General features: G+C 48.2%; 2 protein-coding genes and 1 non-coding gene across 7 annotated transcripts; all 3 read left to right on the forward strand.

Annotated features, from left to right (window-relative positions):
• The first annotated feature begins 1,018 nt into the window (after positions 1–1,018).
• kpnb1 (karyopherin (importin) beta 1) lies at positions 1,019–11,563 on the forward strand. Of its 2 annotated transcripts, none has more exons than XM_068725651.1 (21): positions 1,019–1,298; positions 2,409–2,467; positions 3,854–4,036; positions 4,119–4,472; positions 4,740–4,799; positions 4,928–5,017; positions 5,290–5,406; positions 5,508–5,609; positions 5,688–5,912; positions 6,013–6,204; positions 6,607–6,737; positions 7,414–7,561; positions 7,796–7,867; positions 7,966–8,110; positions 8,187–8,269; positions 8,538–8,645; positions 8,890–9,033; positions 9,139–9,244; positions 9,505–9,619; positions 9,895–10,056; positions 10,277–11,563. In XM_068725651.1, coding segments are annotated over exons 1-21 (2,637 nt in total). In that variant the 5' UTR covers positions 1,019–1,258; the 3' UTR covers positions 10,278–11,563. The 2 variants fall into 2 exon arrangements, with proteins under 2 accessions (XP_068581752.1, XP_068581753.1); XM_068725652.1 differs by having other exon boundaries at positions 5,290–5,400.
• LOC137884159 (small nucleolar RNA SNORA79) lies at positions 9,293–9,428 on the forward strand. Its single transcript, XR_011104699.1, has one exon. It is a non-coding gene; the product is annotated as a small nucleolar RNA SNORA79 (small nucleolar RNA).
• A 2,353-nt stretch (positions 11,564–13,916) lies between the features above and the next one.
• Positions 13,917–21,447, forward strand: LOC137884149 (suppressor of cytokine signaling 7-like). 4 transcript variants are annotated; one of them, XR_011104695.1, is made up of 11 exons: positions 13,917–15,843; positions 15,926–15,969; positions 16,346–16,450; positions 16,633–16,743; positions 16,887–17,023; positions 17,126–17,294; positions 18,276–18,404; positions 18,657–18,792; positions 18,930–19,300; positions 20,377–21,069; positions 21,160–21,447. XR_011104695.1 is itself a non-coding variant. In XM_068725854.1 (11 exons), the coding sequence occupies exons 2-10, from the start codon at positions 14,414–14,416 to the stop codon at positions 19,276–19,278; spliced, it is 2,610 nt and encodes an 869-aa protein (XP_068581955.1). In that variant the 5' UTR covers positions 13,917–14,111; positions 14,188–14,413; the 3' UTR covers positions 19,279–19,300; positions 20,377–21,447. The 4 variants fall into 4 exon arrangements, 3 of the variants coding, with proteins under 3 accessions (XP_068581955.1, XP_068581954.1, XP_068581956.1); XM_068725854.1 differs by having other exon boundaries at positions 13,917–14,111; positions 14,188–15,843; positions 20,377–21,447; XM_068725853.1 differs by having other exon boundaries at positions 20,377–21,447.
• The last annotated feature ends 1,162 nt before the right edge of the window (positions 21,448–22,609 follow it).

The following is a 22,609-nucleotide window of genomic DNA, read 5'->3' on the forward strand; positions in this document are numbered from 1 at the left end:
GTTGAAGCAGTAAAACACATTTAACAATAATAATGATTTATATATCTGATAAACTTTATAATAAATACAATAAAAATACTATTTTAATAATTAATCCAAAGATTTGTCTTAATATTTACTTTAACAGGCTTAAAACACAAATACAGTTTATTGACTTGATAAATAAATAAATGTAGTACATTAAATACTATAGATAATATACTAAATACGTCTCTGAAACGTAGTAGAGTACAAGTATAAAGTACCGTACAAGTGTACTTAAGTACTTTCTCCTCTCCTGAATAACTGCTCATCAACATTTTGTATTCATTTTTTGTATTGTTTTAAAACAAAATAGTTCCATAAATGAATCAGGAAATCAAAGTTTAATATTTTTGGAATTTGCTGAATTAAAAAAAAAATTTTGGCCGAAAAACAAAAATCTGGATTCTGTCGCGCTCCCGTGTGCGCGTGCCAGACGGAGCGCGTAAAAAAAGGAGCAAACGGGGTCGCGCGGGAGACCGCTGAGAGGAGTGTACTGCTGCGTTCAGGTGTTCCTCGTAAACTCCACAATCACGTTTAGTCCCGTCATCTCTGGTGGATTTAAACTCTTTATTTAATAAAATATATAGAGTCACAATACTCTAAGGATATAATATATAATAGTACAACAGTTTGAATATTTGTACTATATTTTACTGATTATACTTTAGCAACATTTTACTGTTACAGAGTATTTTTACACTCTGGTAGTACTACTTTTACTGTAGTTTAACAGATGATCAAACAAAGGAAATAAAAAAATTTAAAAACTAAATTAAAGTAAAAAAATATACAAAAGTAACAATTATACAAATAATATACATATATACATAAACCCTGTAAACATAAACACATACATGCACACAAATATACAAATAGTGAATTCCTGATATAAACTATTTTCTCCCGTTCACTGCGCAGATTTAAATGTCCCGCTGCCCCTGAAGGCAGCACGTTTCCCTACCAGCAGTCAGTGCGTGATATCCTTCCGCGGGAGAGAAGCGCGCGGCCCTTTCCCTCGCGACGACACAGGATGCGAACGGGCGGCGGTTGGTAACGTTTGTTTTCCCGCAAACATCCGCGTGAGAAAACCGGGGAAACTCTCCCGCCTTTTTTATCACCGACCGACCCCCGGTACCGACTGAGCTCCGTGGAAGAAATATAATAATAATCCGCTGTGAGCTAAACTCTCCATCTAGAGACCGAGAGAGAGAGAGAGCGAGCGAGAGCCGGCGGAATGGAGCTCATCACGATCCTCGAGAAAACCGTCTCTCCAGGTGAGTACCAGACACGTGGCTCCGCTTACACAGCACGCCCGATGTCCGGGCTGTATCTCGGGGATGTTGGCTCCGGTGAACAGGTGAAAGTTTGAAGTTGAAGAAGGGAAATGCTCACTATGCTAATGCTAACCCATGCTAACGTTACGGCCTCAAACCACCGCAGACACCGCTCTGGTGACTTAGCACCGTCACGCGACTCATCGCAGGTGTGACAGTGTAGCTCACCTGTACATCTCAGTACGTTACATGTAATATGAGAGGATGTAGATGTAGCTCCGTGGAGGTCTGACAGCTGCACGTAACCGGTGAGGAGAGCCGCCCTGCCCATGCCTGTTTGAGCGGCTCGGCTAGCATGTTAGCCGTTAGCTTGTATCATTCAAACTATCGGCCGCTCCTGCACACGCCTGTTCCCGGCTAACGTTACTTTAGAGCCGCTGAGAGGAGAGAAAAGTCCCCCCGGCTGTTGTTTAAATAACCTCTCACGTCGTTAAACCGAGTTAACGTTCTTTAAACCGGATGCTTGTTTGTCCGGAAAACTTTATTTATGTTCCTACGAACGTGTCCCGGTGGTCCCGGCTAACGTTAGCATGCTAATCGACAGTCTCTCGCTTGACGTTGGCTAACGTTAGCATGCTAACCAACAGTCTCTCGCTTCACGGTGGCTAACGTTAGCATGATAACCGACAGTCTCTCGCTTAACGGTGGCTAACGTTAGCATGCTAACCGACAGTCTCTCGCTTCACGTTGGCTAACGTTAGCATGCTAACCGACAGTCTCTCGCTTCACGTTAGCATGCTAACCGACAGTCTCTCGCTTCACGTTGGCTACCGTTAGCAGGCTAGCCGAGAATCTCTCGCTAACACGCACGTTGGAGCCGCTCCGTGTTTCTCCGGACTGAGACCGTGTGAACCTTTAAAGTGGAATCCAAACTGTATAACGTGACTCGATAACGTTTAACCGGAACAACTCCGTGTGTTGTGTTAGGGTGGAGCCGGTAAACCGTCTCACCGCCCGTTTTATGGCTCTCACCAGAACCTCCGTACTGTTAGCCTTCATGCTAACCTGTCAGCTAACATTGAATAACTCGTCTCCTCCTCTTCTCCTCAGATCGGAATGAACTGGAGGCGGCGCAGAAGTTTCTGGAGCAGGCGGCCATAGAGAACCTGGTTAGTATGGTGGTGTTACTGGTGCTGGTGTTACTGGTGCTGGTGTTACTGGTGGGAGAAGCTAGCTGACCTGCTGCAGTCAGGATGTACAGCAGTGTGGATGGAGCAGAGGACCTCAGGACAGCTGGAGCCCACAAACAGACAGACAGACAGACAGCTTTAGCATTTTTAGCAGGCAGCTGCACCCTTATGATGTGAAGGCTGCAGATCAAACCCGTCCTACCATCAGTGGACTGATTCAGTCCGACAGAAGCACTGTGATGTTGTACCGATTGGTAAAAAGAAATCCAGTCAACCTCGCCTTCCGTATCCCACAATGCAAAGTGCTGCAGCGTTTACCGTCTGCTCACAACAACGGTGTTATCTCGTCACTAGATTCACCTTTCAGGAGATAAATCAGTTCAAATATATTTAAATATCTAGTTTATAAAGATTATGGCTCCAACGTTTCCACAGTTAAGAAGCTCAACAAACTGCTAGTGAGCTACAAGTCCACATCTAACGTAGTACCACAGTCAAGTATTAGAGTACCACTGTCAAGTAGAGTACCCCTGTGGGGTGTTGTAGTAGTACCCCTGTGGGGTGTTGTAGTAGTACCCCTGTACCCCTGTGGGATGTAGGAGTAGTACCCCTGTGGGGTGTAGGAGTAGTACCCCTGTGGGGTGTTGTAGTAGTACCCCTGTGGGGTGTAGGAGTAGTACCCCTGTGGGGTGTTGTAGTAGTAACCCTGTGGGGTGTAGGAGTAGTACCCCTGTACCCCTGTCGGGTGTTGGAGTAGTAGTAGTACCCCTGTCGGGTGTCATAAGACACTTCCTGGTTCCGTCAGCTTCCTGCTGATTAGAGTAAACATTAGCAGTTAGCCTCTAGCTAGCAGTAACAGGGCTGTCTTAAGGTGGACTGAGTCTTAAGGTGGACTAGCTGTAGAGCATGCTGGGACATGGTGTTTGATCATGTTCATTTATTAGAAGTCTAAATGAAACATCACATTATTAATGTAGTTTATTTATCAGAGGGATGTTTCAGTCTCAATATATTTATTACAAGGTTCACTGTGCAGTAATCTGATTACTCAAGTTTACTTGATTTCTTTGATGGTGAACCAGATCTCCATTAAACTGCATTTGTTAAGACTCTTTCTGGTACAACAGCGCCCCGTCGGTCCGTTAGGCAGAACACAGTACTGCAGCTCCAGACTCCATCAGATTCTAGTACCACTCACTTGTTCTGGAGCTTTCTGCAGCGTCACACTGCCTTCATCAGCTGCTGGTTCTCTGACACTTGAACACGTTTTGAGGTGTTTTTAAAAAGGAACCCGACTTCTTCATGTTGGCTTGTTTCATGTCTAAAGGACCAGGTCTCACTGTGTTGTCCTCCTTCTCCCGTCAGCCCACATTCCTGGTGGAGTTGTCCAAAGTGTTGGCCAACCCTGGCAACACTCAAGTTGCCCGAGTGGCTGCCGGTCTGCAGGTGAAGAACTCTCTGACCTCCAAAGACCCCGACGTGAAGACGCAGTACCAGCAGAGATGGCTGGCCATCGACGCCAATGCTCGCCGCGAGATCAAGAACTACGTGAGGACTCAGATCTCCGTCCTCACAGCTTTAGTTCATCTTGACGGCTTGTTGTCCTCACGTCCGTCTCTTTGTCCTCCAGGTTTTACAGACTCTGGGCACAGAGACGTACCGGCCCAGCTCGGCGTCTCAGTGCGTCGCCGGCATCGCCTGCGCCGAGATCCCCGTGAACCAGTGGCCCGAGCTGATCCCCCAGCTGGTGGCCAACGTCACCGACCCCTCCAGCACCGAACACATGAAGGAGTCCACGCTGGAGGCCATCGGCTACATCTGCCAGGACATCGACCCGGAGCAGCTGCAGGAGAACGCCAACCAGATCCTGACGGCCATCATCCAGGGCATGAGGAAGGAGGAGCCCAGTAACAACGTGAAGCTGGCGGCAACCAACGCGCTGCTCAACTCTCTGGAGTTCACCAAGGCCAACTTTGACAAGGAGGTAACCACGAGCTTTAACATGTACACCTCAGCCTGAGAGACAGAACCCAGGGTGTACACCTCTCAGCCTGAGAGACAGAACCCAGGGTTAACAGTCGGCTGCACTTGTAATAGTTTAGCTCTAACATTGACCCGTGTCACGTTTCCCCCAGAAGCTCTCATTGAAGCCTGTAAATAGAAATGTAACCAAAGAGGAAGTGGTTTTATTTTGTAGGAGTTGATGGTTTTTTTGTGTGTGAAACAGATTTAGTGTCCTTTTGTTTTTCAGACGGAGAGACATTTCATCATGCAGGTGGTGTGTGAAGCGACGCAGTGTCCCGACACCCGAGTGAGTAACGTGTCCTCTCACCCATCTGTCCTGTCGCCTGTCTGTCTGACCGGTCTGTCTGACCCGTCGTCTGTCTGTCTGACCCGTCGCCTGTCTGTCTGACCCGTCGCCTGTCTGTCGTCCTCCAGGTGCGTGTGGCGGCCCTACAGAACCTGGTGAAGATCATGTCTCTGTACTATCAGTACATGGAGACCTACATGGGTCCAGCTCTGTTTGCGGTGAGAACTCCTTTCTTTGATGGTAGAATGATCTGCAGCAGCTTCAGGTGCTTTAGTCTCTCTGTGGTCTTGATTTTCAAAATGAAAGTCCCGCTCCTCTATGGAATCAGAACCATGCTGACTAGAAGTAGAACATGTCTTTAGTGCAGAAGAGTTAAGATGACATCAATCATTAAAAAGTTGAATTTCTTTGATAATTTCTTTGAAGTGTTTTTAACCCGTTCACTGCTTCATGATTTTAATTTGTCCGTTTGGTTTCTTCCTCTCTTCAGATCACCATCGAGGCGATGAAGAGCGACATCGATGAAGTGGCCCTGCAGGGCATCGAGTTCTGGTCCAACGTCTGTGACGAGGAGATGGATCTGGCCATCGAGGCCTCAGAGGTCTGTGTAAGCAGACTTTACTCCGTTTACACTTTGGGTCCAGTTTGTTAGACCCGCCCCCCCTCCCTTTGACTGTGTTCTTCCCGTCTGTTCTCGTCCAATGGCAGGCCTCGGAGCAGGGCCGCCCCCCCGAGCACACCAGTAAATTCTACGCCAAAGGGGCCCTGCAGTACCTGGTCCCCATCCTGACCCTAACCCTCAGCAAACAGGTGTGTGTTCTGCTTTAACGTCTTTAATGATGTTCAGACTGTAACCGGTCCTCTGAGCTCTGACCTGAACACTTTCAGGACGAGAACGACGACGATGACGACTGGAACCCCTGTAAGGCTGCAGGTGTGTGTCTGATGCTGCTGGCCACCTGCTGTGAGGACGACGTGGTTCCTCACGTCCTGCCTTTCATCAAAGATCACATCAAAGACGTCAACTGGCGCTACAGAGACGCCTCCGTCATGGCCTTCGGATCCATCCTGGAGGGACCCGAACTCAACCAGCTCAAACCGCTCGTCATCCAGGTCAGTCACTAACCAGTTAACACCTGGTTCTACGGGTCAGTCACTAACCAGTTAACGCCTGGTCCTACGGGTCAGTCACTAACCAGTTAACCCTCTACAGGCGATGCCCACCCTGATCGAGCTGATGAAGGACCCCAGCGTAGTGGTCAGAGACACTACAGCCTGGACCGTGGGGAGGATCTGTGAGCTGCTTCCTGAAGCCGCCATCAACGAGGTCTACCTGGCTCCTCTGCTGCAGTGTCTCATCGAGGGGCTGGGAGCAGAGCCCAGAGTGGCCTCCAACGTCTGCTGGGTGAGTGTGTGTGTGTGTGTGTGTGTGTGTGTGTGTGTGTGTGTGTGTGTGTGTGTGTGTGTGTGTGTGTGTGTGTGTGTGTGTGTGTGTGTGTGTGTGTGTGTGTGTGTCACACACACACACACACACACAGATCAGTTACTCTAGATCAGTAAGGAACCTTTTTAAATCTGTTGTTTCAGCTGAATGTGTGTTTGAGGTCCTTGATGATAATCATGCACCACGCTGACTCGTGATGTAAAAACCTACCACATTTATCTGAGACCTCCTTACTTGAATCACTTCCTGTAGTGGATCAATAACTGAATACGTCCTGTAGAAGTCACTGTGGTGGAAACAAGAGTGCTGAGTGGCTGCAGGTTAAAAGCTGCAGAAGAGGTTAACTTCCTGTCTCCTCCTCAGGCCTTCTCCTCTCTGGCTGAAGCAGCTTATGAGGCTACAGACGCTGCAGAGGACCAGGAGGAGCCCAGCACCTACTGTCTGTCCTCCTCCTTTGAGATCATTGTCCAGAAGCTCCTGGAGACCACAGACAGGTACCTGTCACAGCTTCCTGTTGCAGAGACTTCCTGCTTTCAGTTTCAAAATAAATGTCAGGTGTAGCTATCCAATAGACCGTTCAAAGCAATTACTTCCTGTTTTCTTTCAGAAGAAAGACTCCGACAGTAACACCAGCTTTACGTAAAGACTCCGACAGTCAACCAGCTTAACGTAAAGACTCCGTCAGTCAACCAGCTTAACGTAAAGACTCCGTCAGTCAACCAGCATAACGTAAAGACTCCGTCAGTCAACCAGCATAACGTAAAGACTCCGACAGTCAACCAGCATAACGTAAAGACTCCGACAGTCAACCAGCTCCTGTGTCGATGTGTTTGAGGTCCTTGATGATAATCATGCACCACGCTGACTGTGATGACAAAACCAACCACATTTATCTGAGACCTCTTCACTTCACATTCTGTAGTTTCATAAACGTAGTTTAATGGATCAGGTCGGGGGTTTGAAATGATTCATGTAACGTCACAATGATCTGTTAACTTTAAGAAACAAACTGTCTCCATTCTGATCAGTCTTTTATTATTATCTGCTGATGCTAAATATTAAATGCATATCTGACACATTTGAATAACTGTAGATAATAAATGTGACGGAACTTATATTTCACTGTCGTCACGTTGATGAATAGAACTGATGAAAATGTTTCCTGTGCAGACCCGACGGTCACCAGAACAACCTTCGCTCTGCTGCCTATGAGGCTCTGATGGAGATCGTGAAGAACAGCGCTAAGGACTGTTACCCCGCAGTCCAGAAGACCACGCTGGTCATCATGGAGAGGCTGCAGCAGGTCCTTCAGATGGAGGTGAGACTCGTAGAAAGTGTCCTTACATCATTCATGTCTGGATCATCATACTGCAGCTGAATGTGTTTGAGGTCCTTGACGATAATCATGCACCACGCTGACTTGTGATGAAAACACCAACCACATTTATCTGAGACGTCTACACTTCACTTCCTGTAGTTGATAAATAGATGAAAGCGTGCGTTCACTTCCCAGCTGCTTCCTGTGTAATGATGTCACCTCCTGTGTCCCCAGTCTCACATCCAGAGCACCTCAGACAGAATCCAGTTCAATGACCTGCAGTCGCTGCTGTGTGCCACTCTACAGGTGAAAACGGCACACCTGAGCTGTCAATCGCGCTCTTACTTTGAGTCAAAAGGTGTCGATGCTCTTATTGTGACACTTCCTGTGTGGTGGTGTTACAGAATGTCCTGCGTAAAGTGCAGCATCAGGACGCCCTGCAGATCTCGGACGTGGTGATGGCGTCTCTGCTGAGGATGTTTCAGAGCACCGCCGGCTCCGGAGGAGTCCAGGAGGACGCTCTGATGGCCGTGTCCACACTGGTGGAAGGTACACACTGTGAAACACACACGTCGCAGGTATGGTGGAGGCCGGTGGTGTTGACTTTAATCCGTTTGTGTTTCAGTTCTGGGCAGCGACTTCCAGAAATATATGGATGCCTTCAAGCCTTTCCTGGGTATCGGACTGAAGAACTACGCTGAGTACCAGGTCCGTCTGCCTCCACCACGTATAACGTCATAACGTAAAGACTCCGACAGTCAACCAGCTCCTGTGTCGATGTGTTTGAGGTCCTTGATGATAATCATGCACCACGCTGACTGTGATGACAAAACCAACCACATTTATTTGAGACCTCTTCACTTCACATTCTGTAGTTCCATAAACGTAGTTTAATGGATCAGGTCGGGGGTTCGAGCCCAGGTCTCCACCTCCTCCACACCGCCTGGTTTTGATGATGATGATGATGATGTTACAGGTGTGTCTGGCGGCGGTGGGTCTGGTGTGCGATCTGTGCAGAGCTCTGATGTCCAACATCCTGCCTTTCTGTGACGAGATCATGCAGCTGCTGCTGGAGAACCTCGGGGTGAGGAAGACGAGTCCGTCCTTCATCGTCTCATCGTTCATTGATTAGCTCTCTGTCTCTGATGTTTGAGGTCCTTGATGATAATCATGCACCACGCTGACGTGTGATGTAAACAACAACCACATTTATCTGAGACCTCCACACTTCACTTCCTGTAGTGGATTGATAACGGAGAAGAAGAACCTAGTAGATCAGTCATACAGCCTCAGATCTTCTGTAACATGTCTGTGTCCCTCGTCTCCAGAATGAGAACGTCCATCGGTCCGTGAAGCCTCAGATCTTGTCTGCGTTCGGAGACATCGCTCTGGCCATCGGAGGAGAGTTCAAGAAGTACCTGGACATCGTCCTCGACACGCTGCAGCAGGCCTCCCAGGCTCAGGTGGACAAGGTAAGCTCCTGGAACCACAGGGACGGGGTGCTGTGGTCCTTCAGCATCGTGTAAGGAGACAAAGTATCTGTGACGTCGTGATGAGTGGACTGTGTTTGTGTTCAGACGGACTACGACATGGTGGACTACCTGAACGAGCTGAGGGAGGGCTGTCTGGAGGCCTACACCGGGATCATCCAGGGCCTGAAGGGGGACCAGGAGAACGTGCACCGTAAGAGACCACGTGACCTCGTAGAGAACACGTGACCTCGTAGAGGGGCGACGTCGGTTCCTCCTCCTGACTGAAGACTGTCAGGAGGATTTACGACGTCGTAGATTAAAGAGTCTGATTCACCCAGAGAGCTTCAGGCTGAGGCCCAGTACACGGCTACCTGGTTTTGCGAGACTCAACAAGATATAACAAAGTTATGAAGATGATGAAATGTTTTCACCTCCTCTTCCTCCCTAAGCCTCTCCTCTTCCTCCCTGTAGCTGACGTGATGCTGGTTCAGCCTCGGGTGGAGTTCATCCTCTCCTTCATCCATCACATAGCGGAGGATGAAGATCACTCTGATGGAGTCGTGGCCAACGCTGCTGGACTCATCGGGTGAGGGGGGGGGGGGGGGTTGATTATCGGTCTGTGAAGATAAATCATGCACCACTCTGACTAATGATGGAAAACCTCAACCACAACATCTGAGACCAGACCAGAACCCTGAGTCTTCTTTTGAGTTCTGGATTCAGTGTCAGGTCTTTGACTGTGTGTGTGTGTGTGTGTGTGTGTGTGTGTGTGTGTGTGTGTGTGTGTGTGTGTGTGTGTGTGTGTGTGTGTGTGTGTGTGTGTGTGTGTGTGTGTGTGTGTGTGTGTGTGCGTTCGTTCAGAGACCTGTGCACAGCGTTCGGTAAAGACGTGATGAAGATGGTGGAGGTTCGTCCGCTCATCAACGACCTGCTGACGGAGGGTCGACGCTCCAAAACCACCAAGACCAAGACCCTGGCTACCTGGGCCACCAAGGAGCTCCGCAAGCTCAAGAGCCAGGCCTGGTACACCACACACTCTGTGACACACACACTCACTAATACACACTCTGTGACACACATGCTTCCTGAAACGCGTCCTTGTCTCCTGTTAACTGAGGACAAGTCTCTAACTAACAGACGTTCTTTAGTTCAGTGGACGGAGAACAGCTTCCTGTTTCACAATAAAAGCTTCGCAGAACAAGCTGAAGTTGATGAATGCTCTTCCTCTCCTCCTCTTCTTCAGATCGTCGGGTCGGGTAGACGGAGCTTTGAGACATCAGAGGTGGACGAGGACAAACTTCTGCTGGATTTAACTCTTCTGTCTTCGGTCCGGTCGAAGCAGAAGTCGAGTGACGTGAGACGAGTGAGTGAGAGAGAGAAGTGTGAGCGAGAGACGATGACATCACACCCCTTCAGTCCCCCCCACCCCTAGACGGCCTGTGGACTCTGACTCCCCCCCCCCCCCCCCCCAAAAAAAAAAAAATCCAAACAAACTCAAGCTTCGAGCCCTCCTCCCACAATCCACCTCTCTCGCTGTAGTCGGGCTCTCCTGACATCACGATGACGTCACTGCTCCGCCGCTGCCCCCCCGATGGGGAGGGGGGGGGAGAGGGGGGTGGATACAAACACGACGAGAAAATAAAAGACTTTTGTGGAATCAAAGACAAAAACAACAACCGAGCGGACTTTGTGGATTTCTGTGGAGAACTTTAGATTTGTGTTGCTCTTATTCTTCTTCTTCCTCCGAGCACTAGAACCTGACGGAGGAGACCCGACGGACTCGAACCGGCGGCTCCGTCCGCGCCGCTCGGCGCTCTTATCCAAAAACAGCACTAGAAAAGAAATTCCTACAAAATAAAAGTAATCCTCCGAGGAGCGAGGTGCCAAATGGGAGAGAAAGTTGAGCGTAAAATAAAAAGAGGAAGTGAGCTGCTGGAGAAGCGTTTCACTTTTTATTTCACCGCTGCGCTTTGGTTTTTGGGAAAAGGGTCACTCACCATTTTTGCTTGTTTAAAGATAAATTCAGAGAATTGAAGACGTTTGTATAAGGTTATATTTTTCCATTGCTATGATGAAAATAAAGTAAAAGAATAAAAAAAACACAATAAAATGATATGAAACATTCCCCAAGCAGTTCTGGTGATTTGGGTCTTTTCTGTTGGTTTGTTGACGCCACAAAGAACCGGTTCTGTCTGGTTTAAACTCTGAAAGAACCGGTTCTGTCTGGTTTAAACTGTGAAAGAACCGGTTCTGTCTGGTTTAAACTCCATGTTTAAAGTTCTACAGAAAGCTGCTCCAGTCTCTGTGACCGCAAGTGAAATTATTCTCCTGGAGTTGGAAGTGAAGTGTTTAATGGCTTCAGAGCTTTTATTTTGTAGGAGTGCGGCAGCCGTAAGGAGGAGGTACTTCCTGTGTTGACGAGATGAACCTGGAAACAAGATTATTACTGAATTGTGAATCATTTAAAGCCAATCTGCTTTTTATTTCATATTCAACTTTAGTGAACTAATAAAGTCTATATTGTACTGAACGATCTGCTGATTATTATATTAACACACCTGAGATTAAAACATGTCAGAAGAAACACCTGAGATTAAAACATGTCAGAAGAAACACCTGAGATTAAAACATGTCAGAAGAAACGCCTGAGATTACTACAGGTCAGAAGAAACGCCTGAGATTACTACATGTCAGAAGAAACACACCTGAGATTAAAACATGTCAGAAGAAACACACCTGAGATTAAAACATGTCAGAAGAAACACCTGAGATTAAAACATGTCAGAAGAAACACACCTGAGATTAAAACATGTCAGAAGAAACACACCTGAGATTAAAACATGTCAGAAGAAACACACCTGAGATTACTACATGTCAGAAGAAACACACCTGAGATTACTACATGTCAGAAGAAACACACCTGAGATTAATACATGTCAGAAGAAACACACCTGAGATTACTACATGTCAGAAGAAACACACCTGAGACTAAAACATGTCAGAGAAGAAACACACCTGAGATTAAAACATGTCAAAGAAGAAACACACCTGAGATTAAAACATGTCAAAGAAGAAACACACCTGAGATTAAAACATGTCAGAGAAGAAACACACCTGAGATTAAAACATGTCAGAAGAAACACACCTGAGATTAAAACATGTCAGAAGAAACACACCTGAGATTAAAACATGTCAGAAGAAACACCTGAGATTACTACACGTCAGAAGAAACACCTGAGATTACTACATGTCAGAAGAAACACACCTGAGATTAAAACATGTCAGAAGAAACACACCTGAGATTAAAACATGTCAGAAGAAACACACCTGAGATTAAAACATGTCAGAAGAAACACACCTGAGATTACTACATGTCAGAAGAAACACCTGAGATTACTACGTCAGAAGAAACACACCTGAGATTAATACATGTCAGAAGAAACACACCTGAGATTAATACATGTCAGAAGAAACACACCTGAGACTAAAACATGTCAGAGAAGAAACACACCTGAGATTAAAACATGTCAAAGAAGAAACACACCTGAGATTAAAACATGTCAGAGAAGAAACACACCTGAGATTAAAACATGTCAGAAGAAACACACCTGAGATTAAAACATGTCAGAAGAAACACACCTGAGATTAAAACATGTCAGAAGAAACACCTGAGATTACTACACGTCAGAAGAAACACCTGAGATTACTACATGTCAGAAGAAACACCTGAGATTACTACGTCAGAAGAAACACCTGAGATTACTACATGTCAGAAGAAACACCTGAGATTAAAACATGTCAGAAGAAACACACCTGAGATTAAAACATGTCAGAAGAAACACACCTGAGATTACTACATGTCAGAAGAAACACACCTGAGATTAATACATGTCAGAAGAAACACACCTGAGACTAAAACATGTCAGAAGAAACACATCTGAGATTAAAACATGTCAGAAGAAACACCTGAGATTAATACATGTCAGAAGAAACACACCTGAGATTACTACATGTCAGAAGAAACACACCTGAGACTAAAACATGTCAGAGAAGAAACACACCTGAGATTAAAACATGTCAAAGAAGAAACACACCTGAGATTAAAACATGTCAAAGAAGAAACACACCTGAGATTAAAACATGTCAGAGAAGAAACACACCTGAGATTAAAACATGTCAGAAGAAACACACCTGAGATTAAAACATGTCAGAAGAAACACACCTGAGACTAAAACATGTCAGAAGAAACACATCTGAGATTAAAACATGTCAGAAGAAACACACCTGAGATTAAAACATGTCAGAAGAAACACCTGAGATTACTACATGTCAGAAGAAACACACCTGAGACTAAAACATGTCAGAAGAAACACACCTGAGATTAAAACATGTCAGAAGAAACACATCTGAGATTAAAACATGTCAGAAGAAACACCTGAGATTAATACATGTCAGAAGAAACACCTGAGATTAATACATGTCAGAAGAAACACACCTGAGATTACTACATGTCAGAAGAAACACACCTGAGATTAAAACATGTCTAGAGAAGAAGAAACACACCTGAGATTAAAACATGTCTAGAGAAGAAGAAACACACCTGATATATTTAATGATTGTTAAAAAATAGAAATATAAATTAAAACGAAAATATATATGAATAAAATACACTTTAAAAAATAGAAATATACATCATAGAATAAAAAAATAATGTAAATATTAATAAAATACAAAACAAATGAAAAAGTATAATATATATATATATATATTTATTTTTTTTATTTATTTTTTATTTATTTTTTTTTCTTCTGTTTTATAATCATAAATCAATAATGAGTTTATTAGTGACACGTTATTGATTAGAGGGTCACACACACACACACACACACACACACACACACACATATACATACATACAGAGGGAGGTAGAGAGACCTCCGGTAGTGACGGAGGCTCTCCGGTACCGGGAACTGGTCCGCGGATGGAGGTTAAGGTTTCTCCCGGTTTCTCCCGGTCACAGCGAGCAGAGCCTCCGGTTATCAATCAGCGCTGATCGATCACTGATGGAGGATGAGTCGGTAGGAGGCTAACAGCTAACAGCTACCGTTAGCTCACGTTACCGAGCGGTTTAATGTCTGTTTCTATGTTCCGCAGGAGCCGCCACCGTCACGAACCGGTCCGGACGTCACATGGCGGTCGGTGGTCCATCGGGCTGCCCGGTTAGCTCAGCGGGGAGGATGCAGCAGTTAGCCGCCGTTAGCTGCCGTTAGCTGTTTATTTATATCGGTGTTATGTAAGAGCGGCGCCCGTGTAGCCGAGCTAGCTGCCGTTAGCTTAGCCGAGCTAGCTCCCGTTAGCCTAGCTGCCGTTAGCTGTCAGGATGAATGACGCGCAACAAGAAATGTCTCCGGACTTCGTCTTGATGCGTCTCGTGTCAGCGGCGGAGTACGACCGGCTGGAAGAGCCCGAGGACCTGATGTCTGTCAAGGCCGCTCTGGGTCACCTCGGAGGCGGGTACGATGTGGACGCGAGCGGACCCCCCACCTCTCCGGGCCTCGGATCGGCCTCCCCACACTACAGCTCTCCGCTCCCCGGGAGAGGTGAGCCTGACGGCGGGCTCGTGGTGACGGAGGCCCCGCTGAGCTCCGAGGAGACGCTGTCCTCTCCACCGGAGGACTTCAGCGTGGCGGCGCAGCGGTTTGTGGACTACCCGGTTCAGCACGGCCAGCTGATGGTGTTTAAGAACTTGCTGCGGTCCGGAGACCAGATCCTAGAGGAAGCAGAGAGACAGAGGCTGGACTCTGGGTCAGGTACCGGTCCTGGTTCCGGACCTGGAGGTGTGAAGGACCAGAACTCGTACTGCACCCCCTCTGCAGAGGAGAACCTGCAGCCGCAGCTCCTCCAGTGGCACCCGGTACTGAGGCTGTCCAAGGGGTCTGATGGGACCCTCCAGCAGGACGTCCCGGCTCTGGACTCTGAGTCCGTCCTGGTGACCGACCGACTGGCTAAGTGGCCCCCGGGTCTGCTGGACCAGGCTGTGCGTCTGGGCCTGCTGGAGGAGACCAGGAAGAAGAACTACTCCACTGGGGAGGAAGACCTGGTCCTGGCTTTAGCCCGGAGGCTGGGCCAGCTGGGTGAGGGGAGGGAGGGGGGCGGAGGTGGGGGGGGCGAGATGGTGGTCCCGGTGTCTCGGTGCTCTTGTCACAATCTGCTGGCCTCGGGGACAGGGGGCGAGGACCCGAGTGAGACCAGCGACGCTCTCCTGGTCCTGGAAGGTCTGGGGTCTGAAGAGGTTGGGGGAGACACTGGGGGGGTCAGTGAAAGGGGGACGTCGGGGGGGACTCTGAGCGGTCTGATGCTGCAGGTCCACAGACTGGCAGAGGAGGCAGGGGTCTGCACCGATCAGACCTGCCGGTCCTCCCCCCCCTGTGTAGACCCCCGCCCCCCCACCAGCAGCCCAACCCCCTGCCCCTACCCCTACCCCCTTGACCCCCTTCCGTCCTCCAGCACCCAGCGACCCAAACACCAGCACCAGTCCCGCTCACAGCCACAGAGCCGGGCCGCCACCCCAAAACTGGGTGTGGCCTCGGGGGGAGGGGGGCGGGGCTCCTCCCCCCCGGTGGTCCTGGAGGAGAAGACGACGACGAGGAGGAAGAAAGGGGGGTCCCTGAAGGTCCGGCTCAGCAAGCTGTTCAGAACCAAGAGCTCCAGCGGGGGGTCGGGGGGGCCGCTGGACAAGAAGAGACCGTCCGTGTCTTCATCCACCTCATCGGGGGGGAGTCTACTGGATGTGTGGGCAGAGCCAGACAGGTGAGAGGATGAGGATGATGGTGATGGTGATGAAGATGTGTCAGCTCCTCTCAGTAACTCTTCTTCTCTGTGTCTCCATCAGGCTGCAGCTCTCCAGACCGATCAGTGCCTTCAGAGCCTTCACCGGTAATACACCGAGTATCAGCATACTACTACTGGAACACAGTATCAGTATACTACTGGAACACAGTATCAGTATACTACTGGAACACAGTATCAGTACTGTGTTGCCAAAGGCTAAATATCTCAGTCGTCTCTTTCTTCTTTTGTGTGTCTTTCTGTGTCTGTGTGTCTCTGTCTGTCTGTCTGTCTGTGTGTCTGTGTGTGTGTGTGTGTGTGTGTGTGTGTGTGTGTGTGTTTCTCTGTGTGTGTGTGTGTGTGTTTCTCTGTGTGTGTGTGTGTGTGTGTGTGTGTGTGTGTGTGTGTGTGTGTGTGTGTGTGTGTGTCTGTCTCTCTCTGTGTGTCTCTGTGTGTGTCTCTCTCTCTCTGTGTGTGTCTCCAGGTGAGACGGTGTCTCTGGTTGATGTGGATATTTCTCAGAGGGGGGTGAACTCTCTCCACCCCCCCACACCTCCCCCCCCTCCCAGACGGAGCCTCAGTCTGCTTGGTACTTTTCTTCTTCTTCTTCTTCTTCTCTTTCTGTTGTCACTTCCTGTGTATGTCCCGCCTCCCTGTGCAGGTGAGTCTCAGGTGTGAAGCTTAACGTGTGTGTGTGTGTGTGTGTGTGTGTGTGTGTGTGTGTGTGTGTGTGTGTGTGTGTGTGTGTGTGTGTGTGTGTGTGTCTCTTAGATGATCCTCCTCAGCAGCATGGAGGCTCCTTCATGGGGAGACTGCACCCCCCCACATCCAACTCCTCTCACCCCCCCCTCAGCACCCTGCAGCACAGCCTGAGCCTCAACGGTCACACACACACATAGAGACATACACACACACACATAGAGACACTCTTGTTGATCTGTGAGACGTTTAAAGAAACAGTCTAGAGTAGGTAGATACTGCTAGCCTAGCTTAGCGTATATGTTTTCTGTGTGTGTGTGTCACAGACTCCTTCCTCAGAGGTCTACCGAGGCCGGTACCTCTGCGTCCCGGTGCCCCCCCCCCTCCCAGACTGGCCCCCCGCTGCCCCCTCAGTCGACCCGACGCCGGCAGCTTCGCCACCAGCCTCAGAGAACTGGAGAAGGTGGGACCAGGTCTACGGTCACACAATGGATTGGGAACTACATTGTTTAGCTAACGTGTGTGTGTGTGTGTGTGTGTGTGTGTGTGTGTGTGTGTGTGTCAGTGCGGATGGTACTGGGGGCCGATGAACTGGGAGGACGCTGAGATGAAGCTGAAGGAGAAACCAGACGGATCGTTTCTGGTTCGAGACAGTTCAGACCCGAGATACATCCTGAGTCTGAGCTTCAGGTCCCAGGGAGTCACACACCACACACGCATGGAGCACTACAGAGGTACACACACGCATGGAGCACTACAGAGGTACACACACACACACACACGCATGGAGCACTACAGAGGTACACACACACACACACACACACGCATGGAGCACTACAGAGGTACACACACGCATGGAGCACTACAGAGGTACACACACACACACACACGCATGGAGCACTACAGAGGTACACACACACACACACACACACGCATGGAGCACTACAGAGGTACACACACGCATGGAGCACTACAGAGGTACACACACACACACACACACGCATGGAGCACTACAGAGGTACACACACACGCATAAAGCACTACAGAGGTACACACACACACGCATGGAGCACTACAGAGGGTACACACACACACACATGGAGCACTACAGAGGTACACACACACACACACACGGAGCACTACAGAGGTACACACACATATGGAGCACTACAGAGGTACACACACACATGGAGCACTACAGAGGTACACACACATGGAGCACTACAGAGGTACACACACATGGAGCACTACAGAGGTACACACACACGCACGCATGAAGCACTACAGAGGTACACACACACGCATGGAGCACTACAGAGGTACACACACACACATGGAGCACTACAGAGGTACACACACATGAAGCACTACAGAGGTACACACACACACATGGAGCACTACAGAGGTACACACACGCACGCATGGAGCACTACAGAGGTACACACACACACATGGAGCACTACAGAGGTACACACATGGAGCACTACAGAGGTACACACACACATGAATGGAGCACTACAGAGGTACACATGCATGGAGCACTACAGAGGTACACACACACAAATGGAGCACTACAGAGGTTGACACGCATGGAGCACTACAGAGGTACACACACACACACACATTCCCCTTGGGGATGAATAAAGTATCTATCTATCTTTATATATATGTATATTTATAAACACATTTGTTTATATCTGTGTACTTCTCTACAGGGACCTTCAGTCTGTGGTGTCATCCTAAGTTTGAGGACCGCTGTCACTCCGTGGTGGAGTTCATAGAAAGAGCCATCATGCACTCTAAAAACGGGAAGTTCCTCTACTTCCTGCGCTCCAGAGTCCCTGGTAACTCCCACCTGTCTGTCTCCACCTGTCTGTCTCCACCTGTCTGTGTTTACCTGTCTGTCTCCACCTGTCTGTGTTTACCTGTCTGTCTCCACCAGTCTGTCTCTACCTGTCTTGAATTCTGTCCCATATTTAATCTTTGAATCAAAGACCAAATGAAATGTTTCAATCTGTCTGTTTCTTCTTCTTGTTCATCATATACTGTATAAATAAAGTTGTGCTTGTTTGATGACGGTCTGTGTTTGGGTCCAGGTCTACCCCCGACCCCGGTCCAGCTCCTGTACCCGGTCTCCAGGTTCAGCAGCGTTAAAACTCTGCAGCATCTCTGTCGCTTCTGCATCAGACAGCTGGTCCGGATCGACCACATCCAGGAGCTCCCTCTGCCCACGTGAGTCCTTCTGAGTCCCTCTCGTGTCCTCTTACGTATGTCTTGTCTTGTAGTGGGTACAAGTACATGAAATGGGTACAAGTACATGAAGTGAGTATGTACTGAGTGTGTTTTTAACATGTTGGTTCTGTCTTCAGGCCTCTGATTTCCTACCTGAGGAAGTTTTATTACTACGATCCCGAAGAGGAGATCAGCCCGTCGCTGAAGGAGAGAGGACCGGAGCCCCGGAGGCGGCCGGTCCAGCAGGGGGTCCAGCCAGTCCAGCAGGGGGTCCAGCCAGTCCCACAGGTCCATCAGGGGGTCCAGCCGGTCCCGCAGGTCCAGCCGGTCCAGCAGGGGGTGCTGCCAGTCCAGCCGGTCCAACAGGAGTTCCAGCCAGTCCAACAGGGGGTCCAGCCAGTTCCGCAGGTCCAGCCAGTCCAGCAGGGGGTGCTGCCAGTCCAGCCAGTCCCGCAGGGCCAGCCGGGGATCCTGTCTCAAACGTAGCGCTGGAGCCTCAGAGGACAAAGTGAGTCCCAGTTTTAACATGTGAAAACAGTTTAGTCATTCACCCAGTAGAGACGGAAGTAGAGACGGAAGTAAGGCCGGTAGTAGAGACGGAAGTAGAAGACGGACGTAGAGACGGTAGTAGAGGACGAAAGTAGAGCCGGTAGTAGAGACAGAAGTAGAGGACGGAAGTAGAGGACGGTAGTAGAGGACGGTAGTAGAACCGGTAGTAGAGGACGGTAGTAGAGGACGGTAGTAGAGCCGGTAGTAGAGGACGGTAGTAGAGCCGGTAGTAGAGGACGGTAGTAGAGGACGGTAGTAGAGGACGGTAGTAGAGGACCGTAGTAGAGCCGGTAGTAGAGGACGGTAGTAGAGGACGGTAGTAGAGCTGGTAGTAGAGGACGGTAGTAGAGGAGGTAGTAGAGCCGGTAGTAGAGCCGGTAGTAGAGGACGGTAGTAGAGCCGGTAGTAGAGGACGGTAGTAGAGGACGGTAGTAGAGGACGGTAGTAGAGCCGGTAGTAGAGGACGGTAGTAGAGGACGGTAGTAGAGCTGGTAGTAGAGGACGGTAGTAGAGGAGGTAGTAGAGCCGGTAGTAAAGCCGGTAGTAGAGGACGGTAGTAGAGCCGGTAGTAGAGGACGGTAGTAGAGCCGGTAGTAGAGGACGGTAGTAGAGGACGGTAGTAGAGGACGGTAGTAGAGCCGGTAGTAGAGGACGGTAGTAGAGCCGGTAGTAGAGGACGGTAGTAGAGGACGGTAGTAGAGCCGGTAGTAGAGGACGGTAGTAGGGGACGGAAGTAGAGACGGAAAGAGTTGAATTTCTATGATCATTTATTTTATTAATTCGATCCAACTTGTTTACACCAACATTGAACAAGAATGAGGCTCCATCTGCTCTAATAATAAAAATAATGATATTAGTTATCATTATAATTATTTGTATACTAGTAATTATAACAATAATAGTAAAACCTTATTGACTGCTAACGTCTCATCCTGTCAAACTTCGTTTGTCATTTTAACATATAATATTTATATTATATTAGTACTATGATAACTATTTACTTCTTTATTTATGAATGTGTTTCTTCTTCTCCAGTTCTCTTCTTAGTTTTTACACTGGAAACGATCAGCTGACCGGAGGACTCACAGCCAATCAGCTGCCTCCACTCAGCCCCGTATCCAGGCGGGTTTCAGATGCTCCGCCCTCCTCTAGTGGAGCATCGACACGGGGGAGGGACAGGTGGACGCGGGAGACTCCGTCTCTCTGATGATGTCATCACCGAGCGGCCGGACTAACGATGATATCGCTGTTAGCGAAGCCGAGCTCGTTGTTGACGAAACGTTCCGTCGACCTTTAGGATCCGAAACGCGGAAGTTCACCTTTAAATCATCTCGACTTCACCGGAGCTTTCAACCACCATGAGGGTCTTCTTCATCGTGTTTCATGCCAGTAGAAGTGCTGCTGAGGGCGTGTTCTACTCATTAGAATGTTTATCTTTCTCTCTTCGAACACACCAGACCCCATTCATAGAAACAGTGATTTAAGCTCTCAGGTTAGCAACATGCTAACGCTAGTCCCTCACAGCGGCTCCTCTGAGACCCGGTCACGTTCAGTCCTCAGGATCTATTCTTTCAGGTAGCATGCTAGGTAGCTCGGTGGCTAACGGGTACGTCCTCCTGACTGAGAGCTTAGAGTTCGTTATGAGCTATGCTAGCTTCCTTCTCTTTGGACCAATCAGAGGACGGCTCCTCATTGGTCAGCAGCACAACTTCAGTGTGAGCTCGTTAAGTGAGTGAAGTCTTTACATCTGGATTTAAAGATGTCCATTTAGTGTCACTTCTGGAGCTTTCAACTCGATTCTACCATCTTCATCCTCAGGAAACATCCCACCGTTACCTGATGAAGAAGATCAGGAGATCCGGCTGAAAGCTCCAGAGCTGAACCTTGAGGTGTGATTGTTTTCTGATGAACAGACACCAGACGAGTCCTGATGAAGACGTTAATTTAAAGTTCCTCATCTTCATCCTCTTCCTCAACAGTTCACATGATTTCTTGTGACTGGAACAAGCTGGCCTGGACTTCTATTGATTCAGACACTGGGAGATGAAATGAGACACAAGTGATGTCATCACTTGTTAATAAACAGAGTGGGCGGGGCTAAAGGTCTCTGTTGTTGTTGTTTTTTAGAGATTCATCACACTCAAAATCTTAAAACATTCCTCTACATAAACGTCCCTCATCAGGTGGATTACCAGGGTCCTGAACCAGGTCCTGATAAATGAGGTTTACATGGTGAAAACAAAAAGCTTCTTTAATTATTCATTTATCTATTTTTTTAAAGGTGCCATCTGAGACTCAACTAATCTCAACGTGTCGAAGGCGGCTCATTAGATAACAGCGCTAACAGTGCTACTAGAGCTGAAAATGCTGATAAAGCTAACAGCGATAACAGCGCTGAAAGAGCCAACGGTGCTAATTGAGCTGATAGAGCTAACAGTGCTAACGACGCTAACAGGGCTAACCTGTTAACCCTGGAGGGTTCCACTGACTTGTTTGATGATAAGTTATCGATCTGAGTGTTGAATACATTTTAATTTAAACACATTATTTAAACAAAAGTAGATTTCAGCAGCGTTCATCTGGAAACACAAACAGTTTGAATATCACTTAATAACTTTAATTATTCATATATTTCATTATTTTAAGACAGTTTAAACCTGAATAACTGATATTCTGGTGTTTTTACTATAAATCTGAGTATTTGGGTTCTGTCTTTCTTGGTCTCTGGATCTATAGAGCTATAGGTCTCTAAGTCTTTAGATCTCTAGGTCTCTAGGTCTTTGGGTCTCTAGGTCTCTGGGTCTCTAGGTCTCTACATCTATAGGTCTCTGGGTCTCTAGATCTCTAGGTATTTGGGTCTCTAGATCTATAGGTCTCTAGGTCTTTGGGTCTCTAGATCTCTGGATCTTTAGGTCTCTGGATCTCTAGGTCTTTGGGTCTCTGGATCTCTAGGTCTTTGGGTCTCTAGATCCCTGGGTCTCTGGATCTCTAGGTCTCTGGATATCTAGGTCTCTAGATCCCTGGGTTTCTGGATCTCTAGGTCTCTGGATCTCTAGGTCTCTAGATCCCTGGGTTTCTGGATCTCTAGGTCTCTGGATCTCTAGGTCTTTGGGTCTCTAGATCCCTGGGTCTCTGGATCTCTAGGTCTCTGGATCTCTAGGTCTCTAGATCCCTGGGTTTCTGGATCTCTAGGTCTCTGGATCTCTAGGTCTCTGGATCTCTAGGTCTCTAGATCCCTGGGTTTCTGTATCTCTAGGTCTCTGGATCT

This window comes from Cebidichthys violaceus, unplaced genomic scaffold (genome assembly GCF_023349555.1).
Source record: "Cebidichthys violaceus isolate CVI_PGR_0920_01 unplaced genomic scaffold, fCebVio1.0.p SCAF_36, whole genome shotgun sequence".
NCBI lineage: Eukaryota > Metazoa > Chordata > Actinopteri > Perciformes > Stichaeidae > Cebidichthys > Cebidichthys violaceus.

Bases quoted from the DNA above. Each gene is read 5' to 3' on its own strand.
- LOC137884149 (XM_068725853.1), top strand. From the start codon at position 14,414: ATGAATGACGCGCAACAAGAAATGTCTCCGGACTTCGTCTTGATGCGT. The intron at 15,844-15,925 runs GTGAGAGGATGA...TGTCTCCATCAG, and splicing joins GTGTGGGCAGAGCCAGACAG to GCTGCAGCTCTCCAGACCGA. The intron at 17,295-18,275 runs GTACACACACGC...ACTTCTCTACAG, and splicing joins ACGCATGGAGCACTACAGAG to GGACCTTCAGTCTGTGGTGT.
- kpnb1 (XM_068725651.1), top strand. From the start codon at position 1,259: ATGGAGCTCATCACGATCCTCGAGAAAACCGTCTCTCCAG. The intron at 4,800-4,927 runs GTGAGTAACGTG...GTCGTCCTCCAG, and splicing joins CGCAGTGTCCCGACACCCGA to GTGCGTGTGGCGGCCCTACA. The intron at 5,407-5,507 runs GTAAGCAGACTT...GTCCAATGGCAG, and splicing joins TCGAGGCCTCAGAGGTCTGT to GCCTCGGAGCAGGGCCGCCC.